The 17,659-nt window shown below is 44.2% G+C and overlaps 1 protein-coding gene across 8 annotated transcripts in view; it reads left to right on the forward strand.

The window, feature by feature from the left end:
• Nucleotides 1–17,382, forward strand: part of LOC106584009 (myomegalin) — a 116,449-nt gene extending 99,067 nt beyond the window's left edge. For 6 of the 8 annotated variants that reach the window (XM_014168750.2, XM_014168753.2, XM_014168752.2 and 3 more), the window contains 13 exons: nt 747–1,000; nt 1,136–1,261; nt 1,487–1,717; nt 2,386–2,637; nt 3,205–3,336; nt 3,461–3,580; nt 12,669–12,858; nt 12,941–13,185; nt 13,431–13,708; nt 13,958–14,098; nt 14,412–14,550; nt 15,042–15,088; nt 16,923–17,382. In XM_014168750.2, coding sequence (XP_014024225.2) covers nt 747–1,000; nt 1,136–1,261; nt 1,487–1,717; nt 2,386–2,637; nt 3,205–3,336; nt 3,461–3,580; nt 12,669–12,858; nt 12,941–13,185; nt 13,431–13,708; nt 13,958–14,098; nt 14,412–14,550; nt 15,042–15,088; nt 16,923–16,979 — 2,212 coding nt within the window. In that variant the 3' untranslated portion in view covers nt 16,980–17,382. The remainder of the gene's footprint in view (nt 1–746; nt 1,001–1,135; nt 1,262–1,486; nt 1,718–2,385; nt 2,638–3,204; nt 3,337–3,460; nt 3,581–12,668; nt 12,859–12,940; nt 13,186–13,430; nt 13,709–13,957; nt 14,099–14,411; nt 14,551–15,041; nt 15,089–16,922) is intronic. The other 2 variants (XM_014168748.2, XM_014168749.2) reach the window with 2 other exon arrangements.
• The last annotated feature ends 277 nt before the right edge of the window (nt 17,383–17,659 follow it).

The raw sequence follows: 17,659 nt of genomic DNA on the forward strand, positions 1-17,659 counted from the left end.
CACAGGCAGCTGGAGAAGTAAGAATCTTACATTAATTGTTGTAGTAACGTGAGAGTGATAGTAATAGTAATCGTTAACTGTGTACTATACAGTAAGTCCTTCAGATGAGAAGCCAGTGCTGGACTGCAAATGGATACACAAGTCCGCTGCGTGTGTGTGTGTGGGGGGGGGGGATCAGCCTGGCGCTGGTTTAGATTGGTGAGATGAGGTGACCTTCACCCTGAAATGACTCTGCTATCAATTCATTAATTCAGATAAGGGGGAACAGCCTGTGTGTTTGTGTGCGTACATATGTGTCTTTCTTTTTTTATTTATTCTTCAATATTTAATGACTTTGTACCTCTTTAATATGTGTTCTATTTATTTTGTGTTCTTTTGTCTTGTCCTGTTCACTGTTGTAATGTGTATGCCTCTTGGCCAGGTCATTATTGTAAATGAGAATTGGTTCTCATTTGACTTATCTGGTTAAATAAAGGTGAAATCAAAATAAAAGAAGTAAGACCTTATGTGAGCTGATGTGCCAGTCTGTCTATCAGCCTGGTCATTGGTCACCTCTGTGTCTGTGTCTCTGTTGATCCCTGTTTATCTTTCTGTTGGCAGTAAGAAGCTTCAGCTTCGGGAAGGATAGGATCATCAAGCATCTTTCTTTGTCTGTACGGCAAGGACAGTAGGGTGTCTAGGCCAGGACAGAACAGCTAATGGTCATGGATCACTGAATGTATCCCTGTATGTTTGTGTGTGTACAGGCTGAGTAAGGAACTTCAACAGAAGGATAAGGTCATTGAGTCTCTCCAAGCCAAACTCAACCAGCGCCAGCCTCGTTCTGACACACCCTGCAGTAGCCATGCCCTCTCTGACACTACCGACCAATCAGACCGCATCTCATTTGTGTCTGATGATCAGGGCTCCACCAATGAGGACCTGGAGCTGTGCTCGGACATAGACGCAGCCAGCGAGTATGGCCTGGAGGACAGACGTGCCTCCCCTAGAGCTAGTACAGGTGCAGTAAATAATAGACATACACACACACACACACACACACACACAGACACACAAATGACTGCCCATCCATATTTCTAATGCATGCCCAGAAGTACACAAGTTAACGGTCTTCTTTTCATTCATCATCTCTCAGATTCTCACTGTAACAGTGTACCCATGTCACGCCACCCCTCCACCCCTCCATCCAACACTTCATCCCACAGACACCTGTCCTCCATCAGCTGTCTCAGCATGCAGCCGTCAGGGGACACACAGACAGGTAGGCAGACAGACAGGAATAGAGAGGAGGAGTGGAAGTGACTGCATTATTCAACACATTGTTATCATTGTCATTGTATCCACATACTGTACTTTATCATGTCCAGACATTGTGAAGTGTTTTCTTCCCTCATTCCTCATACCTCTCCTGGTCCCACCCCTCTTTCTGTATCCCTGTTGTCTTTTCGTCTCTGTTTTCACCTGTATTTCTCCTCCATACCTCCAGGCCTCTACAGTGGGCCAGTGTCCCATTCACTCCCCACCCCTCCCCAGCCCCATCCCCAACCCCAGCCTCTCTACCACCCAGACCTCTCCTCACAGAGAGCCCCTCTGCCCTTTGACCCCTACACGGGCACCCTGCGACCCCATTACCATGGCAGCGGGCCCGTGTGCTTCTCCCTGGCAGAGGTTCACCGGGAGCTGCAGATGTTACAGAGACAGCTTGGAGATACTGAGCGTGCGTCACTCTGCTTGCACCTTGTGTGTGTGTGTGTGTGTGCCTGTGTGTGTGTGCCTGTGTGTGTGTGTGTGTGTGTGTGTGTGTGTGTGTGTAGGATGGAGTGGCTACATTTGTCACGCTTTAAGCACATGTAATTACATGAGGTTATAAGCTTTAAAATGTACTTTTTAAGTTTTGTATTACAGTTATAGTGTAATTTGGCATGGGGATAATAGTATTAGTATCATTGATAAACTTGATGTACAGTAAGTGAGTTTCACATTCAAAGCTCTGAACTATGCCTCATGGTAGTAATGTCAGACAGGACTGCATGTGTATTGTCATGTTGAGATTCCAGACTAGCAAGATTAAACATGTGAGTGTGCGTGCTAACCCACCACCCATTAGGCTTTTCCTCTGAATTGGGTAGGACGTGTGACATTGGTCTCTCCAGGCCAAGTGTAATTGAGCAAGTTGATGTGCTGAATTGATGTGCTGTATGGCTTTGAGCTAATTGATCATACCCGCCTAACCCCACCCCTACAACCTAACTCTCCACCACCCTAACCTCCCAACACTGGAGGCTCTGATAGTGTTTGGACTCTCTCTGCGTTATCTATCTCACAACAAGCTGCCTGGCCAACCTGTTTATTTATGCTTGGGCTTTTCTCTCTTTCTTACTGCAGGTTTTTCAGTTCCTTCAGCCAAGCCGTTTGTTGGCTTCCAGATGTCGGCAGATCCCTCCAGTTACCTGCCCCAGCCTCTCTCCTACCACACCTTCTACCCGTCTCCTCACAGTGGCGCCATGAAGACGGGCACCAGCCTCCTGGAGAGCAGTGCAATGTGGGACATGGCTTACGGTGCTCAGCCAATTAGAATTGGCGGTGCGGATTTGTCATCAGGGTCGTCAGGATATCAGTCTGGCACCAGCCATACAGGTGTGTGTTTATCTGAGTTTTAATGTAAACGTGTGTGTGTGTGTGTGTGTGTGTGTGTGTGTGTGTGTGTGTGTGTGTGTGTGTGTGTGTGTGTGTGTGTGTGTGTGTGTGTGTGTACATTATCAGGACCCCAATGGTCAGACAATTCACCAGAATGTCCTGAAAGAGTCGGAAAACAATAACTTTTTTGAAATGTCAGGATGTTTTTTGGGTCCTGAATTAGTTCAAATGCTATTTTAAACTTAAGGTTTAGGATATTGGGGTTAAGGTTAGGGTTAGGTTTAGGGTTTTTGGGGTTAAGGCTGGGGTTAGGTTAAAGGGTTAGGGAAAATAGGATTTTTAATGGTCAGATTTCTACACTCCATAAAGTCCTGAAATTTCACAAAAACAAAGCTGTGTGTGTGTGTGTGTGTGTGTGTGTGTGTGTGTGTGTGTGTGTGTGTGTGTGTGTGTGTGTGTGTGTGTTTATGTTTTTTGGATGCCCTTTTAATAAATAAATAATTGTCTTATATATTCTATACACATTTATGTTGTGAAATTTAACCAGTATTTTGATGTTTGGTGCAGGTTCTGACCTATTGAAGGAGCAGCTGAGGGAGATCAGGAGTCTACGTCAACGCCTGGAGGATTCCATCCAGACCAATGACCGCCTCCGACAGCAGCTGGAGGAGAGACTGGTCAACCAAGCCAGAGACAAAGGTACTAGACCACCAACCCACCGTTACTCAGACCATGTCCATATATATTTTAGACATCCAACTTTGTAGTCACTAGTGAAATGTACTGTCTCTCCTCATCCAGTCCTCTTCTTCTTCCTCCTCAGGTGCCACCACCAACATCTACATCCAGGGCATGGACTCTGTCAGCCAGCTTTCCAGTGAGATCAGAGCTCTGAAAGAGGAGAACCTCAGCCTGCAGGCCCGACTCCAACAGGCCAGCAGAGGTAACTAACCGCCCGGCTCATAGTACTCTCATTACTCCCTAATATACTCCTAATACACAAAATACTCTCAATACTCTTACACAGTGAGGGAGTTCGATTAAGCTGACGTGAGCAGGAGAAAGAGGCGAGGGAGGAGCGCCCTTTTCAAATCGAACAGTAATCTGCGCCGCTCGGTCCTGTTGCCAACAAGGCAGCATGATGCATCGTTCAGAAACATACAACATAACTTTTCCATAAAATATACACTACCGTTCTAAAGTTTGGGGTCACTTAGAAATGTCCTCGTTTTTGAAAGAAAAGCACATTTATTTTGTCTATTAAAATAACATCAAATTGATCAGAAATACAGTATAGACATTGTTAATGTTGTAAATGACTATTGCAGCTGTAAACGGCTGATTTTTTATGTAATATCTACATAGGCGTACAGAGGCCCATTATCAGCAACCATCACTCCTGTGTTCCAATGGCATGTTGTGTTAGCTAATCCAAGTTTAGTTTAAAAGGCTAATTGTTCATTAGAAAACCCTTTTGCAATTATCTTAGCACAGCTGAAAACTGTTGTTCTGATTAAAGAAACAATAAAACTAGCCTTCTTTAGACTAGTTGAGTATCTGGAGCATCAGCATTTGTGGGTTCGATTACAGGCTCAAAATGGCCAGAAAAAAAGTACTTTCTTCTGAAACTCGTCAGTCTATTCTTGTTCTGAGAAATGAAGGCTATTCCATGCGAGAAATTGCTAAGAAACTGAAGATCTCGTACAACACTGTGTACTACTCCCTACACCGAACAGCGCAAACTGTCTCTAACCAGAATAGAAAGAGGAGTGGGAGGCCCCGGTGCACTAGTTTGAGAAACAGACGCCTCACAAGTCCTCAACTGGAAGCTTCAATAAACTATTTAATGAATAGTTTTTATTAATAATACTATTAATAGACCACCTTTACTCCACAAACAGAGACGCATACAAAGCTCTCCCTCGCCCTCCATTTGCATCTGACCATAATTCTATCCTCCTGATTCCTGCTTACAAGCAAAAACTAAAGCAGGAAATACCAGTGACTTGCTCAATATGGAAGTGGTCAGATGACGCAGATGCTACGCTACAGGACTGTTTTGCTAGCACAAAATGGAATATGTTCCGGGATTCATCCAATGGCATTGAGGAGTATACCATCTCAGTCACCGGCTTCATCAACAAGTGCATCGACGACTTCATCCCCACAGTGACCGTACGTACATATCCCAACTAGAAGCCATGGATTACAGGCAACATCCGCACCGAGCTAAAGGCTGGAGTTTTTAAGAAATCCCGCTATGGCCTCAGACGAACCATTAAACGGGCAACGCGTCAATACAGGACTAATATTGAATCCTACAACACCGGCTCTGACGCTTGTCGGTTGTGGTAGGGCTTGTACACCATTATAGACTACAAAGGGAAACCCAGCTGCGAACTGCCCAGTGACGCGAGCCTACCAGATGAGCTAAATGCCTTTCATGCTCGCTTCGAGGCAAGCAACACTGAAGCATACATGAGAGCACCAGCTGTTCCGGACGAATGTGTGATCACGCTCACCATAGCCGATGTGAGGAAGACCTTTAAACAGGTGAACATTCACAAGGCCGCGGGGCAAGACGGATTACCAGGACGTGTACTCAGAGCATGCGAGGGCCAACTAGCAAGTGTCTTCACTGCCATTTTCAACCTCTCGCTGACCAAGCCTGTAATACATGTTTCAAGCAGACCACCATAGTCCCTGTTCCCAAGAAAGTGAAAGTAAGCTGCCTAAATGACTACTGGCCAGTAACACTGACGTCGACTGCCGTGACGTGCTTTGAAAGGCTGGTCATGGCTCACATCAACACCATCATCCCGGAAACCGTAGACCCACTCCAATTCGCATACACTGAGGGAAAAAAGTATTTGATCCCCTGCTGATTTGTACGTTTGCCCACTGACAAAGAAATGATCAGTCTATAATTTTAATGGTAGGTTTATTTGAACAGTGAGAGACAGAATAACAACTAAAAAATCCAGAAAAACGCATGTCAAAAATGTTATAAATTGATTTGCACGTTAATGAGGGAAATAAGTATTTGACCCCCTCTCAATCAGAAAGATTTCTGGCTCCCAGGTGTCTTTTATACAGGTAACGAGCTGAGATTAGGAGCACACTCTTAAATCATTCGCCTTGGAGATTCCTGCAAAAATATTATTTGAAGAAGCAGAAGCAATCAATCAATCAGATTCCAAACTCTCCACCATGGCAAAGATCAAAGAGCTCTCCAAGGATGTCAGGGACAAGATTGTAGACCTACACAAGGCTGGAATGGGCTACAAGACCATCGCCAAGCAGCTTGGTAAGAAGGTGACAACAGTTGGTGCGATTATTCGCAAATGGAAGAAACACAAAAGAACTGTCATTCTCCCTCGGCATGGGGCTCCATGCAAGATCTCACCTCGTGGAGTTGCAAGGATCATGAGAACGGTGAGGAATCAGCCTAGAACTACACGGGAGGATCTTGTCAATGATCTCAAGGTAGCTGGGACCATAGTCACCAAGAAAACAATTGGTAACACACTACGCCGTGAAGGACTGAAATCCTGCAGCGCCCGCAAGTTCCCCCTGCTCAAGAAAGCACATATACATGCCCGTGTGAAGTTTGCCAATGAACATCTGAATGATTCAGAGGACAACTGGGTGAAAGTGTTGTGGTCAGATGAGACCAAAATGGAGCTCTTTGGCATCAACTCAACTCGCCGTCTTTGGAGGAGGAGGAATGCTGCCTATGACCCCAAGAACACCATCCCCACCGTCAAACATGGAGGTGGAAACATTATGCTTTGGGGGTGTTTATATGCTAAGGGGACAGGACAACTTCACCACTTCAAAGGGACGATGGACGGGGCCATGTACCGTCAAATCTTGGGTGAGAACCTCCTTCCCTCAGCCATGGCATTGAAAATGGGTCGTGGATGGGTATTCCAGCATGACAATGACCCAAAACACACGGCCAAGGCAACAAAGGAGTGGCTCAAGAAGAAGCACATTAAGGTCCTGGAGTGGCCTAGCCAGTCTCCAGACCTTAATCCCATAGAAAATCTGTGGAGGGAGCTGAAGATTCGAGTTGCCAAACGTCAGCCTCGAAACCTTAATGACTTGGAGAAGATCTGCAAAGAGGAGTGGGACAAAATCCCTCCTGAGATGTGTGCAAACCTGTTGGCCAACTACAAGAAACGTCTGACCTCTGTGATTGCCAACAAGGGTTTTGCCACCAAGTACTAAGTCATGTTTTGCAGAGGGGTCAAATACTTATTTCCCTCATTAAAATGCAAATCAATTTATAACATTTTTGACATGCGTTTTTCTGGATTGTTTTGTTGTTATTCTGTCTCTCACTGTTCAAATAAACCTACCATTAAAATTATGGACTGGTCATTTCTTTGTCAGTGGGCAAACGTACAAAATCAGCAGGGGATCAAATACTTTTTTCCCTCACTGTACCGCCCCAACAGATCCAAAACATGACGCAATCTCAATCGCACTCCACACTGCCCTTTCCCACCTGGACAAAAGAAACACCTACAGTTGAAGTCGGAAGTTTACATACACCTTAGCCAAATACATTTTGAACTCAGTTTTTCACAATTCCTGACATTTAATCCGAGTAAACATTCCATGTCTTAGGTCAGTTAGGATCACCACTTTATTTTAAGAATGTGAAATGTCAGAATAGTAGTAGAGAGAATGATTTTTTTCAGCTTTTATTTCTTTCATCACATTCCCAGTGGGTCAGAAGTTTACATATACTCAATTAGTATTTGGTAGCATTGCCTTTAAATTGTTTAACTTGGATCAAACGTTTTGGGTAGCCTTCCACACGCTTCCCACTATAAATTGGGTGAATTTTGGCCCATTCCTCCTGACAGAGCTGGTGTAACTGAGTCAGGTTTGTAGGCCTCCTTGCTCGCACAAGCTTTTTCAGTTCTGCCCACAAATGTTCTATAGGATTGAGGTCAGGGCTTTGTGATGGCCACTCCAATACATTGACTTTGTTGTCCTTAAGCCATTCTGCCACATCTTTGGAAGTATGCTTGGGGTCAATGTCCATTTGGAAGACCCATTTGCGACCAAGTGTTAACTTCCTGACTGATGTCTTGAGATGTTGCTTCAATATATCCACATCATTTTCCGTCCTCGTGATGCCATCTTTTTTGAAGTGCACCAGTCCCTCCTGCAGTAAAGCACTCCCACCTCGCACCAAAGTACGTTCATCTCTAGGAGACAGAAAGCGTCCCCTTCCTGAGCGGTATGACGGCTGCGTGGTCCCATGGTGTTTATTCTTGCCTACAATTGTTTGTACAGATGAACGTGGTACCTTCAGCAATTTGGAAATTGCTCCCAAGGATGAACCAGACTTGTTAAGGTCTACACATTTATTTTCTGAGGTCTTGGCTGATTTCTTTTGATTTTCCCATGATGTCAAGCAAAGAGGCACTGAGTTGGAAGGTAGGCCTTGAAATACATCCACAGGTACACCTCCAATTTACACAAATGATGTTAATTAGCCTATCAGAAGCTTTTAAAGCCATGACATCCTTTTCTGGAATTTTCCAAGCTGTTTAAAGGCACAGTCAACTTAGTGTATGTAAACTTCTGACCCACTGGAATTGTGATACAGTGAATTATAAATGAAATAATGTGTCTGTAAACAATTGTTGGAAAAATTACTTATGTCATGCACAAAGGTGATGTCCTAACTGACTTGCCAAAACTATAGTTTGTTAACAAGAAATCTGTGGAGTGGTTGAAACTGGGTGAAAGTTTTAATGACTCCAACCTAAGTGTATGTAAACTTCCGACTTCAACTGTTTAATACTAGGTGGTGTCAGAAGAAGACCCAAAAAGACTCCAGTCACTCAAGTCATAGACTGTTCTCTCTACTATCACATAGCAAGTGGTACCGGAATGCCAAGTCTTGGTCCAAAAGGCTCATTAACAGCTTCTGTCTCCATGCCATAAGACTGCTGAACAATTAAACAAATGGCCATCTGGATTATTTACATTGACACCCCCTCCCCTGTGTTCTTAAACTGCTGCTACTTGCTGTTTGTTATCTATGCGTAGTCACTTTACCCATACCTACATGTACAAATTACCTCGACTTACCTGTACCCCCGCACATTGACTCGGTACTGCTACCCCCTGTATATAGCCTCGTTCTTGTTATTTTATTGTATAACTTTTAAATGTTTTTTTACTTTAGTTTATTTAGTAAATGTTTTCTTAACTCTATTTCTTGAACTGCATTGTTTCATTTCACGGCTAGTGACAAATCAAATTTGATTTGATTTGAGTGTACCTTAGGTTACAAAATAGTACAATTAGAAATGTGTACATTTTGAAAAGTTACACATTTGCCTGTTTAGGGTACTTTTAGTCTTGTAGCCTTCACCAAGTGAGAGCCTAAGTTTTATCACTGAAAATAAAGTCTTTATGACAAATATATATATATATATATATGTATCATAAGGCCTTTGACAGCCTATGTTTATCCCAACACAGTGTGGTCTGGAACTCCTGGTTTGCAGGCCACATCGGCCAAGTCACATTATGATGGCTTGCCACATATGTAATTCCTATTGGAATCCAGCCAGTTAGAAGAATTAGAACTTTAAATCATCTGTAACCTGTATTTAGAATGACTGACAAGGTAGGGAGAAAACAAATTATAAACTCAGCAAAAAAAGGAACATCCTCTCACTGTCAACTGCGTTTATTTTCAGCAAATTTAACATGTGTAAATATTTGTATGACCATAAGATTCAACAACTGAGACATAAACTGAACAAGTTCCACAGACATGTTACTAACAGAAATTGAATAATATGTCCCTGAACAAAGGGGGGGTCAAAATCAAAAGTACAGTCACCAGCTGCATTAAGTACTGCAGTGCATCTCCTCCTCATGGACTGCACCAGATTTGCCAGTTCTTGCTGTGAGATGTTACCCCACTCTTCCACCAAGGCACCTGCTAGTTCTCGGACATTTCTGGGGGGAATGGCCCTAGCCCTCACCCTCCGATCCAACAGGTCCCAGACGTGCTCAATGGGATTCAGATCCGGGCTCAACACTGACATTCCTGTCTTGCAGGAAATCATGCACAGAACGAGCAGTATGGCTGGTGGCATTGTCATGCTGGAGGGTCATGTCAGGATGAGCCTGCAGGAAGGGTACCATATGAGGGAGGAGGATGTCTTCCCTGTAGCGCACAGCGTTGAGATTGCCTGCAATGACAACAAGCTCAGTCCGATGATGCTGTGACACACCGCCCCAGACCATGACGGATCCTCTACCTCCACATCGATCCAGCTCCAGAGTACAGGTCTCAAGTGTAACGCTCATTCCTTCGACGATAAACGCGAATCCGACCATCGCCCCCGGTGAGACAAAACCGTGCCTCTTCAGTGAAGAGCACTTTTTGCCAGTCCTGTCTGGTCCAGCGACGGTGGGTTTGTGCCCATAGGCGACGTTGTTGCCGGGGATGTCTGGTGAGGACCTGCCTTACAACAGGCCTACAAGCCCTCATTCCAGCCTCTCTCAGCCTATTGCGGACAGTCTGAGCACTGATGGAGGGATTGTGCATTCCTGGTGTAACTCGGGCAGTTGTTGCCATCCTGTACCTGTCCCGCAGTTGTGATGTTCGGATGTACCAATCCTGTGCAGGTGTTGTTACACGTGGTCTGCCACTGCGAGGACGATTAGCTGTTCATCCTGTCTCCCTGTAGCACTGTCTTAGGCGTCTCACAGTATGGACATTGCAATTTATTGCCCTGGCCACATCTGCAGTCCTCTTACCTCTTTGCAGCATGCAGGTGAGAAGGGACCCTGGGGATCTTTCTTTTGGTCTTTTTCAGAGTCAGTAGAAAGGCCTCTTTATTGTCCTCAGTTTTCATAACTGTGACTGTGATTTTGCCTACCGTCTGTAAGCTGTTAGTGTCTTAACGACCGTTCCACAGGTGCATGTTCATTAATTGTTTCTAGTTCATTGAACAAGAATGGGAAACAGTGTTTAAACCATTTACAATGAAGATCTGTGAAGTTATTTGGATTTTTACAAATTATCTTTGAAAGACAGGGTCCTGAAAAAGGGACTTTTTCTTTTCGCCGAGTTTAGATTAGACTAACTAAACGGGAACAACCATCTCAGTAACTGTCACGGGTGTCGTAGGGTTTAGACCAAGACGCAGCGGGAAAATGTATACTCATCTTTTATTAATGGACAAAGAAGGAAAAACAAAAACCATGACGACAAAGAACAGGCTGGTAAGGCACAAAGCTATACACAGCAACAATCTCCCACAAAATCCCATGACAAAAACACTCCTAAATATAGGACCTTCAATCAGAGGCAACGATAGACAGCTGCCTCCAATTGAAGGCCCCAATCCCCATACCAAAACATAGAAATACAAACACCTAGACAGAACATAGAAAAACTAACATAGAACAATAACCAAAACCCTGGACTAATAAATAAAATACCCCTCTACCTAAATACATAGCCCGAACCATATAAACCAAATACCCCCTCTACATGAACACATACACAAACACACCCTGAACCACATAAAACAAATACCCCCTGCCACGTCCTGACCAAACTACAAGAACAAATACCCCTTTACTGGTCAGGACGTGACAGTAACGGGTGCAATAAGTTCATCTACTTACACATTGGATTCGTTTAGAAATGTTTTGTCACGCCCTGACCTGAGAGAGACGTTTAATTTCTCTATTTTGTTACGTCAGGGTGTTATATTTCTATGTTGTTTTTTTCCTTTGATTGGCCTAGTATGGTTTCCAATCAGAGGCAGCTGTCTATCCTTGTCTCTGATTGGGAATCATACTTAGGCAGCCCTTTTTCCCTCCTTCAGAGTGGGATCTTGTTTTTTTACAGCTCAGTAAGCCTGCAGAACGTGACGTTCGTTTTTCGTTGTTTATTATTTTGATTTAGTGTTCTGAGTTACAATAAAGAAATATGAGCACTTACCATGCTGCACCTTGGTCTACTCCTTTCGACGATCGTCACATGTTTATTTATCTTAGTGTAGCAAAACATCAATCAATCAATATGCATGCAAAACACACAAACAAACTATTTTAAAAATCAACCTGCAATAGAGCATGCTGGGAAATAGGATAATGATGGGCATGGTTTTTCAGAGCGTGATGATTGTACCTTTATATTCAATATGTACCGTTATACTAGATTTCCAGTATCTGCACATGTACCCTAAAAGGTACCGAACAGTACCATGTGAGATTATACATTATGTCTACCTCTGAAGGTACATTATGTGTATTTTATTTCAATCTTTTTTTACCCCTGGGAACAATACTGTACCCTAACCGTATCCTTTTTTCTGAGAGTGTGATTCACGAATGCAGTCAATGCTAACCCGGTTCAACCGGGGCATTAATCGAGTCCCCAGGTTCCGGCGGCCACGGCCTGACAGCGCTGCGGCACCTAGGGCGATGCGCCTAGGGGAGGGATCTCCTCTGGGCCCTGACGGATGGGACGGTAATTTATTTGGAGGAGCAGGAGGAGGCGAGTTTGATAAGGACTCACCCCATTCCTGTACAAAGGACCGAAGACAGCCTTTTAACAAAGTGACTTTTTAACATGTTTTCATGTCTTAAAAATGTTTACCTTGTTAAATCATTTGTACACATTTTAAATGGCTTTTACAGAATTGGATGTTTTTACAAGAAAAAGTACTTTTATTCATGGTTGTTTCTATTGTTTTTAAATAAGCAACATGTACTTTTTAACAAATGTAAATGTAATATTCAAATGCTGTGTTTTATACTTTTATGCCATTTTTATGTGTATAAAATTACGTACAAAAAATGAGCTGTTTTTAAAGGAAATGCAACAATAAAACTTTTCAAATAAAAAATGTATCGAGTCCCCTCAATGAGAAAAGAATGATAACCATTGAGCGTTATGCCTCATTATACCATATTATTCCTTGTCATTTCTGTCTTAGTATCTGAGTTCCTCTGTACCCTCCCCCTAGACAGCAGTAAGGAGGCGGAACAGCTGCGGGAGGTGTTGCTGTTGGGGCGTGCCCGTGTGAAGGAGGCAGAGTTAGAGACCGAGCGGTGGGCGGAGCAGGGCAGGAAGCTGCAGAAGCAGACACAGGCTCAGACCCAGGAGATCACCCAGCTGAAACAGGACAGGCAGAACAACCAGGAGGCCATCAAAAGGTAGGAGGGGTGAGTGAGTGTGAGTGTGTGTGGGTGTGGGTGTTTGTGTGTGTTTATAACTGTGTTATGTGTGCGTCCCTAGGTTGCAGCACGAGGTGAATGTCTTTGAGCAGCAGGTGTGTGAGAGCCGTGGCCTTATCCACTCTCTACAGTATAAGCTCCAGATGTACCACAGAGTGTGTGGCGTCCCCAAGAATACACATACAGGTGAGGGGTCACACTCGGGGGAGTCTGCGCCCTTTGACCCCAGGGACCTGCATGTTCAGCTGGGGCAGGAGTTGACCTCTGCGACATGCCCTCCTGGAGCAAGGAGACAGCTCTTCCACGGTGAGAGCGAGGGAGTGCTACGCTGCATGCATTCTGGGACACGGTTACCATTGTTACCACATATTCTACCACATTTATTGGCACTTAACTAAGTGTCCGAAATTGCACCCTATTCCCACCTATATAGTGCACTACTTTTGCCCAGAGCCTAAGTAGTAGTGCACTTAATAAGGAATAGGGCACCATGCCATTTGAGATTTACCCCAACTAACACTGATTCTCCACTCTTCCTCTCCTCCTCACAGACCCTGCTCTCTCTCCCCCTGTCCGAGAGACTGGACTCTTGAGCCCTGCTTCCCATCTCTCCCCCACACTGGAACCCCAGGAGACTGACTCTTCTCTGGAGGGCCAAGCCCCATACGGCACTTTTACAAACCGTAATGGCCGCCACGCTGTGGGGCATGTTGATGACTTCAATGCCCTACAGCAGCAGATCCTGGAGGGACACATCCTCATCGGCAAGATGGAGAATGCTCTCCAGGCCACTGCCAACCATGCCCTGCTGGAGCTCAGCCTGGATAAGGTGAGAGGTCAGGGGTCATTTAGAGGTTAGAGGAGCAGCAGACATTTTACAGAGGAGTCAATGATCCCGAGAGTAACTTTTAAATCATTGGTTTAAATTCAATAAACTCATGCGTCATCTCAGTAGTACTGTATACAGTATAGCTAGTTGAACTGAAAATATGTCACACTTTTGTATTGTTATCCTGTGTTTTAGTTAGATTTGTTTAGTCAAACTGTCTCTGTGCATGTATCTTTCTCTGTGTGTCAGCCTGCGGACCCTGGCTTGGTGAGTAGACTGCTGACTAGCACTAAGACCCTGCGGCAGATCCTTGAGGAAGCCAACTCCTTGCTCAGAATGTTCTGGAGGGCAGCCCTGCCCAGTTGTGAGGGGTACCCTCAGAGCACCAAGGTCAGAAACACATACTCTTTATAAAGCATTCATAAAGCATTCATAATGCCTTCATATGCATGACATACAGAGACAATGTCCACTCTTTGTTTGTTTGCAAGGGTTACGTTAAGGGGATTTGCTTTCGCTGTTAGCGTGTTATGTGTGTGAAGTTACTGATCATTGATTAGAGTTTTATGCTTTAGTGGTGACTTTGTTAATACATTTGTCCCGTCACTCCAGATGGAATCAGTGTAACCTCACTGCTCTTTACAGGTGTGTGTAGATGTTTGAAGTGTGACGATGTGTTTTTTGACTATCTGTGTGTGTCTAGGAGCTGTCTCTAAAGGATGAGGTCCACACGCTCCGTCAGCGGATCTCACAGCAGGAGGAGGCTCTAAGGGATGCCATGGAGACACTGAAGAGCTCCAACCGCACCAAAGACAGCATGGAACACTTCATTGTCAGCCAACGTAAGTGACCCTCACTACTCTCGTCTCAGTTACTCGTGTTCTCTCTTCCCCCACTATTCACCACTTTACCTCTCCCCTACCCTTCTCTGTTTTCTTCTTTCTCTCCCCCTCTCCTGTCTTATCCTATTCCTTTCATATTGTCCGCCTCATATGCACAGTCATGTATCTTCCTGTTTGTTTATTCCTTTGTTCATCATTTCTCCCCCCTCATTCCTCTCTCTCGCTCTCTCTCACACACACTTTTTTCTCTTTCTTTCTCTTTCACTGCCTTCTCCCTCTGTCGTGAATCGACTCATCTCTCTCTAACTCTTTCTTTCGCTCTCTGTCTCTTCATAATTGAATGTCCTTCATCATCCTCTGCCCCTGAGCACAGACTCTGTAATGGCTCAGTGACATGACAGTGTGGTGTTTGTGTTTGCATGTGTATGTGCTGAAGTGATGGGTGACAGTCACAGATGAATCATAACTGTTTTATTTCTGGTTGTTTACAGTGTCGACAACAAAGGACGTCTTGAAGAAGGCACGGACAAATTTAGAGGTGAGCGCACTCTTTTTACAGGGTCTGGCTTATTTCTTTCTTCTCATACCCTCTATAAGGCTGTTATTTTACTTATTTCTATGTTATGCACTCTTTAGAAAAATCACTGTTAGAGAAAGAGGAGAGCAGATGGAATACCTATCTCACCCGCCCTCATCTCTCACCTCACCTGCACTCTGTCTACCTCTGTCTCGCTCCCTCTTGCTCTACATTGAGTTATTCCAGGAGAACAAGCAGAGAATGTCCTCCCTTGGCCTCACTTCTCCCCCCCTTCCTCCTCCTCTTTGTACTCTTCCTCCTGTCCCTGGGTTGGTAAAGATACTGCTTCCTGGCTTTCCGTGCCTGTCAGTGTGCCTGTATCAGCTTCCTGTAACCCACCCTGCCTTTAACCATCATCTAGAGGTCTTCATGGATCCACCTGTACCCGAATACCCGAGACCTGATCTGGCACCCGAGCGGGTCCAGATCCAGAATTCTAAATAATGTCACGGGTCGGATTTGTTATGATTGTCACGGGTATGGGTAATTTTAACTGACTTGTCCGGAATGAGCCATAGAGATCTGAACGCGACTGCTGCAGTAGAGAGAGAGAGAGAGAGCGAGAGAGAGAGAGAGAGAGAGAGATTTTTTTAATTTATGCTGCTGCTCCTGCTTTTCACAAGAGTGGAGCGTGGTACGTGGAGCTTGTTGTTGGCCAATCATGAGTCATCAAAGCGGCAATAGGCTACAGTCATAGAGCTCACTCCGTGTGTGGCAAAAGTTAGGAGATATAAAATCAATGGAAGATGGAATTACAATGACAGAATTAAAAGTTAAAGGAGAAGGATAGGCTACAACGACCAAGAGTCAACAGGTAGGGTCTACTTAATATTCTGAATGAAGTTGTTGTTATTTGTAACTGTACGATTAGAAAGTGTGTGCACTGCAGCCTGTTAGCCCAGCTAGCTAACTTAGCTAGTTTAACTAGCTTCTCGCGGTTTGGTGTAGTCAAAACAGGTACTACGTAATCATATTTTAAACAGGTACTACGTAATCATAAATAACCTACCTATGGCAATTATTAGTCTACTATAGTGTAAGTCGGCTTGGTTGGTTGCTGTCTCTCATCTCTCGCTCCCTCCTCCCCGTTTCAATCGTTCACAGGACAGCCCCTCCCTGCCTGCTAGCAGCGGCACCTCTCTCCCTCCTCTTGCGCTTTATCAGCTCTGGTTAGTAAAGTAGCTTAAAAAATACATTTTCTGCTGCTTCCCTCAATCAGGTCAGATCGAGTCTGGATCTGACCAGATCTATATACGAAACGGGTGTAGTTGTCCGCGGGTCCATTTGGAACGGGTCTCTATATTAAAAAAAAAAAAACATTTACGAGTCCAGGTGGGAAAGCCCCAGGTCCATTTCGGAACCCGCGAAGACCTCTACCACCATCCTCTAACAGTAGAGTAGAACGCCCCCTAATGGCATTAAACAGCAGTGCATGATCCCCTCTTTGACTCTTTCACTTAGTTAATGGTTTCTTTTGTAATACCATTGTACATATAACATCTTCTAACACCTCCTTATTGGGATCATACTTGTTGTAGGCCTACCATCAGCAGATTTAAGTGACCCTACTTTAATTTGCTAGTGTCTAAGTATGAGTGTATTAATATTACACTGGTTAGGAAATAAATAAGTATGTGAATTATTTTGGTAATTTTAGTTAAAAATATTTAAATGGAGGGTTTCCATTGTCTTACTTCAGATAGCGCAATGACTCAGGATAACATAAGTCATGACATAGTAACGTGAAATATAAGTATGCTGACCCTTCCTCCTTTTGCCTCTTCCTCCCACTCAGGTGAAATCCCAAGAGGCTTCTGCGAGCTCACCCATTCTGCTGGTTCGGGTGTTGTGAAGCAACAGATAAAGGCTCCATCACCCAGAACTCCTACCGTGGCCCAGTAATACCCAGGGTCTGACCCAGGGGGTTAAAGACTGCATCCCCTACAGCCAGCCTCTTTGTGATGCACCAGCTTCAGCGTCCTCCTAATACTGGGAGACAGGACAGGACTCTTCCTGTTTAAAAGAAAACAAAGTACATAACAGGTCTCTGGTTAAATAGGGGGGGACGCTACAGTTGAGGGGAGACTGTCTGATAGTCAGTAGAGCTTTAACCAAGTGCTCTCTGTGATGTTTATGAATGTCGACGACTGTCTATCTCAGGTGTTATGTATAGCTTTTGTAGGTGCTACGAAGGTTTCTCAACTGAAGTGTTTCCCCTATTTTGCCTGATATACAGTACCAGTCAAAAGTTTGGAGACACTGACTCCTTCAAGGGTTTTCTTTATTTTTACTATTTTCTACATTTGAGATAATAGTGAAGACATCAAATCTATGAAATAACACATATGGAATCATGTAGTAACCAAAAAAGTGTTAAACAAATCAAAATAGATTTTATATTTGAAATTATTCAAAGTTGCCACCTTGCCTTGATGACAGCTTTGCACACTCTTGGAATTCTCTCAACCAGCTTCACGAGGTAGTCACCTGGGATGCATTTCAATTAACAGGTGTGCCTTGTTAACCTCTCTA

The sequence above is a fragment of the Salmo salar genome, chromosome ssa23 (genome assembly GCF_905237065.1).
Source record: "Salmo salar chromosome ssa23, Ssal_v3.1, whole genome shotgun sequence".
NCBI lineage: Eukaryota > Metazoa > Chordata > Actinopteri > Salmoniformes > Salmonidae > Salmo > Salmo salar.